Source organism: Castanea sativa, chromosome 5, assembly GCF_040712315.1.
Source record: "Castanea sativa cultivar Marrone di Chiusa Pesio chromosome 5, ASM4071231v1".
Taxonomy (NCBI): Eukaryota; Viridiplantae; Streptophyta; class Magnoliopsida; order Fagales; family Fagaceae; genus Castanea; species Castanea sativa.
In genome coordinates, this window is record NC_134017.1 from 78,875,178 (window position 1) to 78,889,723 (window position 14,546).

General features: G+C 32.7%; 2 protein-coding genes and 1 long non-coding RNA gene across 3 annotated transcripts; 1 reads left to right on the forward strand and 2 right to left on the reverse strand.

The window, feature by feature from the left end:
• The first annotated feature begins 353 nt into the window (after positions 1–353).
• LOC142637224 (uncharacterized) lies at positions 354–2,058 on the forward strand. Its single transcript, XR_012844583.1, has 2 exons — positions 354–671; positions 1,736–2,058. It is a non-coding gene; the product is annotated as an uncharacterized LOC142637224 (long non-coding RNA).
• A 4,736-nt stretch (positions 2,059–6,794) lies between these two features.
• LOC142635876 (uncharacterized) lies at positions 6,795–8,169 on the reverse strand. Its single transcript, XM_075809935.1, has one exon. The coding sequence runs from the start codon at positions 8,167–8,169 to the stop codon at positions 6,916–6,918; it is 1,254 nt and encodes a 417-aa protein (XP_075666050.1). The 3' UTR covers positions 6,795–6,915.
• Positions 8,170–8,993: 824 nt separating this feature from the next.
• On the reverse strand, positions 8,994–14,473 carry LOC142636870 (uncharacterized). Its single transcript, XM_075811159.1, has 3 exons — positions 13,757–14,473; positions 10,308–10,407; positions 8,994–9,354 (listed from the first exon to the last, which is right to left on the reverse strand). Exons 1-2 carry the CDS (start codon positions 14,193–14,195, stop codon positions 10,337–10,339), a joined length of 510 nt encoding a protein of 169 aa, XP_075667274.1. The 5' UTR covers positions 14,196–14,473; the 3' UTR covers positions 8,994–9,354; positions 10,308–10,336.
• Between the last annotated feature and the right edge of the window lie 73 nt (positions 14,474–14,546).

The window sequence follows — 14,546 nt, forward strand, 5'->3', positions numbered from 1 at the left end:
AAAATTGAGTTTTAAAAACTTGAGCATTTCAAAATAGAGGTATTTTAATGCACAATTTTAAAATTAGGAGCAAATACCCATTTTTCCCAACATATAACCTAACTAGGATAGAGTTCATGTAGGCTTTTTTATTTTGTGAAGTATAGTAGTTTTCACTTTTTAGCAAGTGAATAATTATTCAGTTTTCTCTCATTTACTGCACTGTAATTATAGTCCAAAAATGATTCTATAAAATAAATAAAAAATCGTGCTGTAATAATCTTTGCTAACGTGTACATCAACAAAAACCATGCGGAGGCCACGTTTTCGACAACAGTCCCTTGTTCTTTGGTGCACATCACAAACGTGTCCACAAACCATGACCTTTACAAAAGCCTCCTCTTCTTTATAATAATGCTCTTTGTCATTTATCTAAATCTAATGCTCCCAATAATAATGGATAGACTTGGGTGTTCTTCCATTTTCATTTTCTTCATTTTCACCACCTTTCTCTTTACAGTCGGAGATGGAGATCAGCAGAACTTGGAGGGCCATAAAAGATTACTATCTTTTCCTGCTGAGAGGCTAAGAAGTATGTTTTCTTTTCCTAAAACTACAAGTACAAGCTATTGGGAGAAGGTTAAAACGCTCATAAATCAAGCACATGCCTACTTCTTTCCTCCAAATTTAGAGTAAGTTTCCCAAATCACTAACACCGTTTTGTATTCACTACCTAAAATTATGAGTGATCTGTTTGATATTTGCAAAATGATAAAGAACTAGAAATAGCCCTGTCTAACATAAAGAGGAAAATTGCAATCGTTGGATGTCTCTAATAATTCAAATCTCCTTTTCTATCTTGTCAAAAACATTTCAAAAAAAAATTGAGAGGAAAAAAAATAAGAAAAAGAAAATTATATATACTCAATAAAGACTAACATATCTACTTGGCTGTATTGGTTAGTCCTCCTAATTTTTTAAACAAAAACATGTAAACAGAGTCTCAAAAAAAAAAATTCTAACACGAGCGTGTATAACTTATACTTATCTACCAAAAGAATAGTTTTTTATTATTATTATTTATTGTAAAACTATCTTCTTTCATCAATAATTTATACTATCAGGGTTGGTTTGTGTGAAAGAGTGGGAAGAGAGAAAAGAAACCCAAAATCAGTGTCAAATCATTAATCTGTGCCAACACAACATAAATAAAAAGGAAAAAAATAAAAATTTGTTCAATATCCTTAGAGCAATATTATTCATTGCTCCAAATGGATAATAGTGTTATAATGAATTAATAAAACTCAATATTATATATGTGGGAGGTGTTAATATTACTCCCAAATTACTGAATGAATAATTTACTCATGAAGAGAACTTCTTTCTCTAGAATTCACAATAATCCTTTTGGTTTTGAGCAGTTCAGAAAAATAAATTAAGCCCAATTTTGAATTTAAAATTTGTGCTTTATCTAACACAACCACTAGTGGTCAAATAATTAAAAATAAAAAATAAAAAATTAATGAGATAGTATCCTTCAAGATCTTTCACAGAATGTGTGTTTTGTACGTGGTCATATGAGACCGACTTATGAGATACTTTTCGCTTGATTTCTAGAAGCAAAAAGAACATATATACATGAAGCTTTTTTTTTTTTTTTTTCTTCTTCATGTTTTATTTTTATCCAGTGTTCATTTCTCAGCACCCACAACTGTGTGTGTGTGTTTCCAAAGTTGAAAGTTGTGGTGGGTTTTAGTTTTAGGGGTGGATACGAAGCTGAAGCCAATGAAGCTGCAGGTAGTGCTGGAGTGAAAGTGAAAGAGGCTGTTACCCAAAGTTTGGGTAAGATCAAAGCAACTGTGGAGGATTCTGCTAAAACTGCCGCAAAAGTAGTGGGTGAAACGGTGAAGAACACAAAAGAGAAGGTGAAGAACAGCTTGCTCGAGAGAGACGAGCTCTAGTAAGTTACAATATTCTTTAGGTCTTCTAAATATTGTAGAGGCAAGTTGTTTTTCTGTTTTATTTTTTAGTAGATATTATTGGTTTTGTTCATAATAAAACGCACGAGAGGGTATTCTATAATTTCTATTTCTTGTAATCGACTAGAGCTTTGTTTTATTTCTTGTAGTAAATTTGTTGATGGTGATGGATATATGTATATATAAATAATTTACCGTTTTATTCTGAATGTTTTAATTTATACTTTAAATATCACAATTTGTCACATATCCTTTTTATTTACTTTTTCTTCTTTATAGATTGAAGTTTAAAAAATCATATATATAGAGGGCGTTTGGATTGGCGTTCACGTCCACGTCTGAGTCCAATTTTTTTTTTTTTTTTTCCAAGCGCATCTGTCATTGTTCATTAGTCATGAACAGTGATTTTAGGCCAATGAACAGTAATTTTGACATGAACAGTGCTTTTTAGACATTAAAAAATTATTTTGATACAGTGTTTTCAGTTTTCAGCAATAAGTTCTATCTAAACAGACCCATAATATACTACATTTGGTGTAACGTAACATAATTAAAGTAAATTATAGTCAGCCTTACACGAAGGATTGTCATTCGAATGATGTATGGTTGTAATGAACAACATGACGGCTTTAGATGATTAGGACTGTTTTTTTTTTTTATGACAAAGTAGTTTTTTTTTCCTCAAAAAAATAAAATAATACAAACCTGTATATTTTAATACCGTAGTGTAATTGCAACGTAATTTAATAGCCATGTCAATCTTCTAGACATATGAAGATGTCTCAAGAAAACAATTTAGGGCATGTATTATTAGGGGTGTCACCGCAGACTAGACTCACCTGGCCAAACCGACCAGCCCCAATCCGTCTGCCGTTCGACCCGACAACCTGGTGGTCGGCGGTGGGTCCTTACCATCTCAAACTGATTCCGACGGGTTGAGGGGCAGGTCTTCTCTTCCAAAACCCGATCCACCCGACTTGATTGTGATATATAACCCAATACTTAACAAATCTCAATTCACCCATTCAGTTCTTTAAGTTCACTCAGTCTCTCTCACTCTTTCACTCTCTCGATCTCTCAATAGCCAAGAAGCTCCACCGATCTTTAGAACTTTAGATCTTCGAACCTCCACCAATTTGCGATTCTCCTCGATCTGTGATTCTCCTCCATCGCACCATCGCCGATCTGAAATTATCTCTCTCAGGTTTGATTTTCAGTCAATTGGTCTCTTTATTTCTTTGTTTCAATCTCTTGCATGTTTAGATCTGCTATCAGTTTTCTTATCTCTGTTTGTGTTTTTCGAATTTGTGGGCTATTGGTATTTGGGTTTGTAGATTTGTTCTTTTAGATTTGTGGAATTTGTTTCAAGTATGGTCTTTGATTTTTGTCATTTGGTTGGAGTTGGATCTGACCGTTGTTAACCCAAGCCCGATCTGACTCGATCCATGATATTTCACGGTTGTCAGCGGGTCCGCCATCCAACCACCCGACAAGATCGGGTCGGTCCTGGGTTGAGCCCAAACCCAGACCGACCCGATCCGTGGACACCCCTATGTATTATATATAGTATAATACATGAATAATTCATGTAATAAAAAGCAGGTTTAAACTTTAAACTCTATTTTGGTGCTAAAGTTTACCCAAGTTTTCAATTACATTCTTGTATTTTAAAATTTCTCAATTAATCCATGTATTTTCAAAAATTGTCTCAATGTCATCCTGACGTTAAAGAGACTTACAAAATGAGACTATATATGTGGTACAAAATTGTACTTTAACCTTCAAGGATGCTATAGGAAAGTTTGGCAGGTTTTCAATTCATCGTAACGCTAATAGCGTGGATTTGGTATTTTTCAAAAAGCGAATGAGATGGATTTGGTGGTTCTCCCTTTAAAACTCGATCGATATTGATAATTTGAGACGGATTTAGGTTTCAAGACTCCCAATTATAAAAATTGACTGATTTTTAATCCATAGAATAAATTTTTAGTGTTATATTCAAATGTGACAAGCAAGCAAAACATGAATTGGAATTGTTACATATTCCATTTCAACAACTTTTACTTTTTCAACAATGCTGATTCCTATTCAACGTATAATAAATGTTCACATTATAATCAATGTTCAAAGGGTAGTTTAAAATGGTGTTTACTATTTAGAGTAACGATATAATTACAAACTATTTTACAACATATTTACCAAATGTTGACGTGGCTAACCTCTTATTAGTTTTAATTTAGGTCCATCATTAATATCATTTTTTCATTTACCAATAATCAGTTAACTACTTACCACATCAGCAGTTTGTAAAATGGATTGTAGGCAAAAATGGGGATTTGCCCCTTTCTGGCAAAAATTCTAACAATATGCCCCATTTCTGAAACTATTTAGCTCCGTACCCCTGTTTTTGAAATTCGATTTTTTGAAAATTGAGTTATAGGTAAATTTAAAAACTTAGAGGGCGTTTGGATCCGCATTTGTGTGTCCACGTCGCGTTTTTGCTTTTTTTATTATTATTTTTTTTTACCCAGCAGCATATATTGACTTTTCAGCCATGAACAGTGCACAAATGCACTGTTCACGGGTCCCACAAATTTCACTTTTCAACAACTTTTTCATTAAAAATAGGTCCCACAGAACTATTCACACATTTAAAAATTATTTTGTTACAGTGTTTTCAGTTTCAGCAAAATAAGTTCTATCCAAACGGACCCTTAAAAAAAAAATTATGTGGAACTCGAGTTCCACTTAAAATTTTTCAATAAAACTTGATTTTGCAGAAATCGAATTTCAAAACAGAAGCATAAACCTAAATAGTTTTAGAAAATGGGTATTTTGCTGGAATGTTTGCTAAAAATGGGCAAATCCCCATTTTTGCCCAAATATGGATGATCAAAATCCACCCAACCCATTTTGGAAATCCAATATAAAGGCAATGGCTTAGCCTTGTCTCGTTTTGAGTTTAAGCGCCCAAAACTATTTCAACATAGATTTGGTAAGTAGAAGAGCATGTTTCCATTTTTAATGTCATGGACTTGAATTGAATGAAGTGATCGATCACCCATATATTTGGACTTAAAAATTATCAAAACCCACCCTACTAAAAAGACAATGACCTAGCTAGCCTTGTTGGGTTTTGAGTTTAATTAAGCCAGACCTATTTTATCAAGGATTAGTAAGTAGAAAAGCATGTTCCTTCTTCTTCTTTTGAATGCCATGGGATTTAATTAATTGAATGGAGTAATTAATAATTTGGCATTAAGGTTTTTCTGCTTCTAATGATCCTTAGGAAATAATCGTGTGAATTAGAATTTCATTGTTAGTACTGTCTGTTCATTGTTCATTGATATGATCATGCATTATTTGATCTTGCTAATGCATCATTTAGTATATTTTACATGATTATCAATTCGAAAAAATGATGAAGACAATGATAGCATGTAGGTATATTAGGGATTAATAGCAAGATGGTGAGTCAAAGAATTTCTAAAGCTTTTGCTTGAATTTTCTTCTAGATCTAACCTTGGGTTTGTTTATGATGATTTCAGGTTTTAATATAACATTTTCTTTATGATTCTTTATTTTCTTTATCCATTTCTTTAGTTTAGTATGTGGTGTGCATGAGATTGTCTATTGTTATTCTCTTTTTCTGATTATTTGATGGTTGTATATAGTAAGATTATTGATCTAAAATTTATGCTAATGTGATTTAGGATATGGGAGAATGGCTTCGGTTAAAAATCTGACAAAATCGAGATATGGGAAGGTTAAAAAAAAAGTTTAATATTGATAGCAGTATAAAAAAATATGGGTGATATATAGTATATTATTATATATATATATATATAACCACTTTGCCCAAGCATGGTGTACATAGTGAATAAATTTTATGATATTAAAAGTGCAAAATAAACTATAATACTGTATATAATTAATTAATTAATTAAAATAAATATTAAACTTACTTTAAATTACTTTAATTTTAATTGAAGTAGAACTTTAAATTTCTTAAAATTTAGGTAATAAATTAGTTTAATCTAAAATAGACTATTAGTATTACCACAAAAAATTCTCCATTTAGGTCAATAGTGATATATCGTGGTTTGTTTACAGTTGGATTTTTTTTTTTTTTTTGGTTAAACACCGTTGGATAAATAATATGTTATACCAAGGTATATTTGTTTTAGTTTACTAATCAATTATTGGCAAATTATTGGTTCTTTCCATGCTAAGAAAACATACGTTAATTTGTTCACATCATATAGTATTACTTAATAAAATTTGCAAGTATATAAGTTCATTAATTATTAATAATATAGTTTATGGTAAACTAAACTCTATTACCAACACTTTACTCTACATAAAACTCTATTACCTAAATTCAAAGAAATTTAAACTTTTATATCAACTAAAACTCTATCGCCAAAAGTTTGATTATTAAGATATTTTAATCTAAATTAAATTATATTTTTAATAGTTTAGTCTACATAAAACTCTATTACAAACTTTCAATAGATTTAAAATTCTATTTCGATTAAAATCCTATTAACAAAATTCAAGAACTCATAATTTTATATGTATATATATTATATAAGGTAAATTTTTTTTTAATGTGTTCATTAATTATTTATATAGTTCCAATTTATTTACATATAATTTTTAATTAAACTATACATCGTACATGCATGATGCTAGTTCACGTCTAAGGCTCTAAACATCGATAAATATTATTCATAAAAAAGCCACAACAATATCCTTATATTTTAAAAAAAAGTTCTAAACATCCATATATATTATTCATGAAAAAGCCTCCACAAATTCTAAATATCTAAAAAAAAGCCTTTGCAAGATCTAACTTTCCATAGATCATAGAACTACACTACCTAAAAAGAAAAACAAGAATTTGAGACACTAAATTAAACTTATTAGGCTTGCCTGATACTTTGAGAAGCTGCTGCTATGTGCTTTGCTTGTCATCACTATTATTATTAGCCTCTGAACTTCTAACAACAACGAGAGCCAGACAAAGTTGATCATCTTTCTCAAGCCGGAATGACCAAACTTGTACCACATCGTCTTCCTTAAGCTTATTAGCCATGACAATGTTATTCCAATTGTTCTTCAACACATACATTGAACTTTTTTTACCTGAAGCCTTTTTCATGTCCCATTGCCTTAAAAATGCCTTGTTGAATGTACCCGATGGCTCGATGAATGGAACTTCTAATTCCATTTGGTGTTGATCAAGATCTTGTTTCTCTTCCTCTCTCAAAAATTTTGCTCTAATTTGGCCTAGAGGCATTGATAAACGGTTCTCCATTTTTGCTATGTCAGTTGGGTATAGTGCCTTTTGTATCAGCAACAACTCTTCAAATCCATTCAATGCCTTGATAAAATTCTTGTATTCAAAAGGCAGGTTTAGTTCAACTGGCACACCTAACTTTGACCTCTTGTTCTTTCTATTATTGGGTTTTTCCTCAATCTTTGATGAACATTCCCCATCAAATTTACTTCTCTTTGCATTGATCATCTTTCTTTGGGCTTTCATGGCAACACCCATTATTTTTTCTCCCTCAAAACCCTTTTCTCTTTGACAAAACAAGAAGTCAGGACTCATGGATTTTTCCTCTTTCATTGCATGAAATCCCCCATCAAATTTAGTCATAGGTCGATGCCTTTTTATTTCATCCATCTTTCTTATGGCTTCTATGGTAGAACCCATTAATTTTTCTCTCTCAAAACCCTTTTCTTTGCGTAACAACGAGTCAGTCATGGGTTTCATCAAAGCCTTATTTCTCAACAATCTTTCTTGTTTAGACAACACAATTGTTTCACAGCTCTTAGTGATACTCCTTAATGAAGAACCCATTAGAGTGAGCTTTTCTTGTTCTGTTGTAGTCACATGATCATAGTCCTGTCTAGTATTGATCTTATCAACTTGAGTAGCAGAACCACACATATTTCCTATTTCAACTATGGGTTTCCTCAAAGCCTTTTCTTTCTCTTGTTTAGGCTGTGAAGCACAACCCTCAATGATGTTAGAAGAAAGGCCCTTTTTAAGCTTTAATTCTTCACATCTCTCAGCAGCAACACTTGAAAGCACCAGCAATCTTTTAAGTGAGAGACAATTTAGAGCAGCATATGCAGCATATTTCTTATTCTCGGAATCTTTGAGACCCTCAAAATCCTTGAGGGTCAACTTGGACTTCATGTTTTTACATAGGGAATTCAGGTTTTGATGGGGTTTAAAAGTTGGGGTTGAGGGTAGTATTTATAGTAGGCTAATAATGGCTAAAGAGAATGGATTCAATTGAGGTAAGGTAACGTTAAGTTGTATACTTTTAATAGATTACATTAAAGACTTAAAACTCTATTGGGAAACAAGCTCTTCTATTACCAATAGATTACATTAAAGTTAAAACTCTATTGCAAAATCCCATTAGATTTGAAATTCTATTTCAACTCAAATTCTATTAAACAAGATTCTCAAAAAAAAAAATTTAAAAAATCTATTAAACAAAAATTTCAAAGTACTCGTAATTTATGTTGAAAAGTGACTTAATATATGTACACATATTATGCATCGTAATTTTTGTTTTTTAAATGTGGCTCTGATTATTTATATAGTTTTAATTTATATTCATATAATTTTTAATTAAGCCATACATCATACATGACTTTTGCATCAGCAACAACTCTCCAAATCCATTCTTGCATTCAAAAGGCAGGTTTTGTTCTATTAGCACGTCTAACTTTGAGCTCTTGATCTTTCACACCAAATAATAATTGACCGCAATCATTGCACCTAATCCACATAAAAAAGTAGACGTAGAAGGAATGGTTTGAAACGGCTAATATTGCTTATGAACCACTGTAATTAACTTGATTTAATAATTGATGGCAGGCTCCTTTTGTAGTCAAATGAGTCTATATTAAGATGTATCACATTCTTATGGCCATTCTCCACTTTTTTGCAGTGAAAATAAATATGAGAAAGGGGAAAAGATGATTGATTTGAATGTAACAAAAAATAGATGAAAATCCAAATCCGACTTTAAAATTTTTAAATAAAAACAATTGCCAATGTGTTTAACTGTCATATATACATGTACCCCCAAAGAAAAGCAGGAGAAAAAAAATTGAGAAAAAGAAACTAACATAGTAGGGTGGATACACATAACATACAAGTACAGACAATTTATTCGATTTTTTTTTTCTAGACAATTTATTGACTTTATAACACACAAGTTATACAATCAGAAACTTAAGCTACTGAAAATTTGGAATGGAATTATTTGCTCCTTACTTAACTGGTTGCATCTGTACAGCTCCTCCCCATTGATTAAAAGGTTCTTTTATCCTTCTTTCTACATACAATATACATATCCGGATGAGCCTGCACATCCACAAAGGCAAGCTATCAATAGTATACAATCAATCTTTAATAAGACTTTACTTTTTTTATCCCTTCTAAATTAAAAGCAAGCAATGTCATATCAAGGATATTTTTACTAGATGCCTTTTTTTTTTTTAAGCTTTCATGTGAGGCTCAAAATAAGCTTCCAACAAACCAGTTCCACCCGACTAAAAGTGATCAGACTAATGCAGCAGGCTTCTTAGTTCTTGCATTACAAATAGGTTTCTTCATCATCACACAGGTCTGAGCCAAACTTATGTTTCTAATAAAGTTTTACTTGCTTTTAAAAAAACAAAGGGTCTGAGCCGAAGTTATTTATCTACTATTTCCAATTAAATCAAGAAAGAGTGCCTTTTTCCATTAAAAAGCTGCTGCCACTTAATAATCAGTCATTTAAGATGACAAAGACCCTTGAATATCTCTATCCTAAACATCCATTTTCGGAACAACTTCATAATCAAAAATTAAAATTATAAACTGTATTTGAAATTCAGTCCAGAGGTTACTGACAGTCTAATTCCAGAATCTAAACAAACAAAACACTTAATAACAGTACTTTTTTTTTTTTGCTGGTCATGCTGATTCAGTGCTCTTACAGTCTTGCACAACATGATATATAATCCATATATTATAACAATAGGCCCAAGAAAATTGCAATACCTACAATGTGGACAATATCTCCAATTTGTGTGTTTTACTCCTGAGAAAAGCCTAACCATTTGAGATAGTTGTTTGGGGGCTTCTCTCTCTATCGCTCAGTTGAATTAGTTTTCCTAGTCACAGGCCAAAGACATATGAACCAGAATTTCTATCTCTCTCTGTATTGGAAATCAATTTTTTCTCTAAATATTTTTTATGATTACCATAATTTGTACCACTTTAACAAATTTAAGTTCTATAGAAATAAAGACTACATAAAAAAGAAAACTCACCCTAGATGCCAGTAGAAAAAACTGTTACATCAATCCTCATCCTCAGGTTGAGATCCATTAATAAATATTGACTCTCCTTCCACAGGATGTGGTGATGCACCTAGAACCAAAGAAGAAAAAGCAGTGTAAGCAACATTATATAATATATCCACTGCTTTTTTCTTTTTTCTTTTCTTTTTTTGGGATAAAAGATTAGAACATTATATCTACAGCTTGATCATGCTAAGATTTGATTTTTGTAAATTGAAGTTGCAATGAAACTTTCAACCCTCAGAATTTTCTAGACTAGTACTAAAATCCCTGTGATTACAACAAATGCAGGTTAGATATCTTCCAATGTAGAAGAAAATCTAGACTAGTACTAACATCACTGTGATTTATACCGAGCACCAATTAAATACCTTTAAAATATGAATTTTCTCAACAACATTAAACAGCCATGTGTAACCAACACCAACTAATGGCGTAGAATGATGTTTAAGATATGTGAAACCCACGCCCCTACCCAAAATGAAATAAATGTCAATACAAGCCCTACCCAAAAAAAAAATACTTGTCAATACACAGATTTAAAATACCTGGAGACTTATCAAAGCACATATAAAATAGGTTAGAAATTGTTCAACGCTAAATGTTTCTATCACTTCTATAGCTTCTATTATCAAGAGCTTTTGGCACTCCTAGTACATGGGACAGAACTTTTCAGACACAAAATTCAACATCGAAAAATTTCATGAGACTTGAATAATGAAGAACCAGAAAACAGCTAAAACTGAAATTTCAAGGCATTTAGGTTCATCTTGCAAGAACCTTACAATTCAACTATCAGAAATTTAAAGGAATTATACACGTGTTGACTGTCAAGTGACCATGGAGAGAGAATATTTATCACAGAGAGAGAGAGAGAGAGCTTATATGAAAAACACTTCGTACTTTGTAGGAAAAATCAAGCATAAAAACCCCTGGTCATAAGCAGATGGGTCTTTTGGTTGAATTGGTTTATGAGAATGCTACTACCAGACTAAGAAGTCAGAACAATTCAATTTTTTTCTAATTTCCTGTCAAAAATACCAAAAAACAAAATGATCCGTCAATGGATATCCTTTTTACATACAACAGCAAAAAACAAAGCCTTTCATAATTTTGGGTCAACTATGGATCCTCAACTAGAACCTCAACATATTAGTTAGGGGCTGGTCATATGTATTCTTTGCCTCCATTCTACTATCTAAAGTCATTTTCTCTATTACTCCCTTAATTGACATGTCATTTTTTATTACTTCTAATGTGATTTTTGGTCTTCCTCTACCTTTTTCCTTTCCCTCAACTTGGATAATCCCACTCTTTCTTATTGGTACATTAGTTACTCTCATCTACACATGACCAAATCATTTTGACTCTTTTTTTGCATCAATAGGGGTGGGAGAGCAAGGGCCAAGGTTAAAGTTTCCAGGAGAGAACTTCACACACATAAACACTTAAATTAAACTAGAGTAGGATATTTATCTCACATCAAAATAATATTTAAAAGTCATAATTATATCAATTTTGACTCAAAAATGATCTTAAAATTCCTTTTTCCAACGGAGGAGCATTTAGAAGCCCAAAGTCCTAGCTTGAGTGGCATTCTTTGTATGGACAGCAGCATTAGGGCAAATCTTAACAATGGAGAATATGAGTAAGTGCAACAACAATGGAGAATATGAGTAAGTGCAATATTGTTGTTGATTGGTGCTGTATGTACATGAGAATAACAGTAAAGGTACAGACCATTTGCTTCTTTGTTGTGATATTGCTACAAAATCTTAGGGCCTTAGGCTATTGCATTTTTCCTATTTGGGGTCCAGTGAGATGTTCCTAAACGTGTGATTAATTTATTGGCGTGTTAGACATGGAATGCAATTCCTCTTTGCCTTGTGTGGTGTATTTGGAGGAATATATTCCAGAATCTTCAAAAAGTGTGAGAGATCACTTTTTGAAAGATATTGTTTCTACAATCATAATCTGAGTGAAAGTCTGCCAACATAAAGCTTTCTTTCACTAACTTACTCGAGCTTACAGATCTTTGTAATTTTAAGTGACATTTGTAGGTGTAACACTTCCCATGTATTTAGGTTGCACCCCTTTTGCATCTATTAATGAAATTGTCTGCTTATCTGAACTGCTTATCAGAAAAAATATATGTCACTTTTTTATTGTCCTATAAATCATGCATCACTAGAAAAAATTGGCACAGATTTTAACCCAGACACTCATCAAATGTAAAAATGTTAATCGTTATCACTTCCTAAACAACAAAAACAAGCAAAATGTTTGCTTTTTTTCCAGTTCAATCAGATCTTCATAATCGCTATATGGATAAGATAAGACCACAAACAAAGAAAAAAGTAACCATTTTCTTAATTTATAATGAGTATTTCACACACAAAAAGCTAATTCCACTGACTGCAGACAAAATACCTATCTAAACAATCAGGAAACAACAAAGATCAAAATAAAAGAAAAAAAAACCAGAAAGCGAAACAAAATAAAAACTAAAAAAAATACCAGCTTTATTAATTAAGACTCTTATACCATAGTCACTACATAAGTATGACATTTTGACAGAATTTCACATACAAATAGCCAACTTCACTAGCTGCAGATAATTCGTATCAATCTAAAAATCAGAACCCAGCAAAGATTAATTAAAAGCAAACCAACCCAGAAAGCCAAACAAAAGAAAAACTAAAAACCATAACTGCTTTTTTAATTAAGACTTTCATGTTTATAAGTATCAAATATACAGAGGATTCGTCATAAAAATGGTTAATTTCACTAAAAACACAAACACAAAGATAAACAATGAAAACCCAATAAAAATAAAAGGCATCCAGATAAGCATTATCACAATTTTTTATAGGTGAAATTGCTTGGAAATGATACAATGAGAATTTCACACACAATACAAACTAGCTGCAGATAAATATCTATCTAAGCAGTCAGAACCCAACAAAGATTAAGTAAGAGCAAACCAACCCAGAAAGACAAAGATGGCTAATTTAACTAAAAAAAATAAGAACCCAACAAAAATAAAAGTCACCCAGATGAGAAAAAAGAACAAAGCAACAATGAAAACAACCGCTTTCTCAATCAGACTCTCAAATCAAGTATCATATAAACAGAGGATATCTCATAAAAACGACTAATTTAACTAAAAACAATGAAAACCCAACAAAAATAAAAGTCACCCAGATGAGAAAAAATAGCAAGTATCTGGTAAAAATGATAAAAATGGCAAATTTCGCTGAAAACAAGGAAATCCCAACAAAAATAGAAGGCACCCATATGAGAAAAGTATCAAAATATACAGAGGATATCTCATAAAAATGGCTAATTTAGCTAAAATCAAAGGAAAACCCAACAAAAATGAAAGCCACCCAGATGAGAAAAAAAAGAAGCAAACAAACCATTGATGAAGTAAGAGGAAGAAGGCCAGCCACGTTGGGAAGCAGCGGTGGAAATGACGGTGGGGCCACCACCGACGACGACAGAGGAGGAAGATGAAGAGGCAAACGACACGTCGTTTTGCTTAGCGAAGTGGTGGACCAAGTGGTTGAGGCCGTGCGGAGGCGGCGGGACCCAGTAGGAGGAGCCCGGTAGGAAAGGGAGCCAATCGGGTGCGGAGCGCCGCACGATTATGCGGTGGATTGCGTCCTCGAGCTTGCGAAGCAGAGGATCTGAAGAAGAAGATGATGAAGATGATGCAGAGTCGGCAGCAGAGGGGTTGGGAGGTAGGAGGGGTTTAGAGGATTGGGTTCGGAGAGTGAGGAGGCGAGAGCTTGTGGAGAGACGAGGGAGGTGGTGGTGGTGTTGAGTTATGGAAGATAATGATCTTGCCATGCTCATACTCTGTCTCTCTCTCTCTCTCTGTTTTTCTCTCTGTTTTTTTCTCTCTCTAGAACTCTCTCCTCCCTCTAATTAACAAGAGATGGTAAAAAATGGGGGAATTGGAAAAGGGTGGAGAGATCTATGGGAGAGAGAGAGAGAGAGAGAATGTGGAATTGTGGATAGGTGAAGAGTTGTGTTTGTGTGTGATGCTTTTTATGAGGGAATGGGGGTTGATGGGGTGTGAGTTTTTTTTGTCAATGGATGGGTGGATTAGATCTATGGGAGGATTTTTTAGTGGTAAATAATTGACTCTTGACTTTGTTTTAAATAGGGAATGCTTATAATGATAGATATCTCTATTATTTTGGT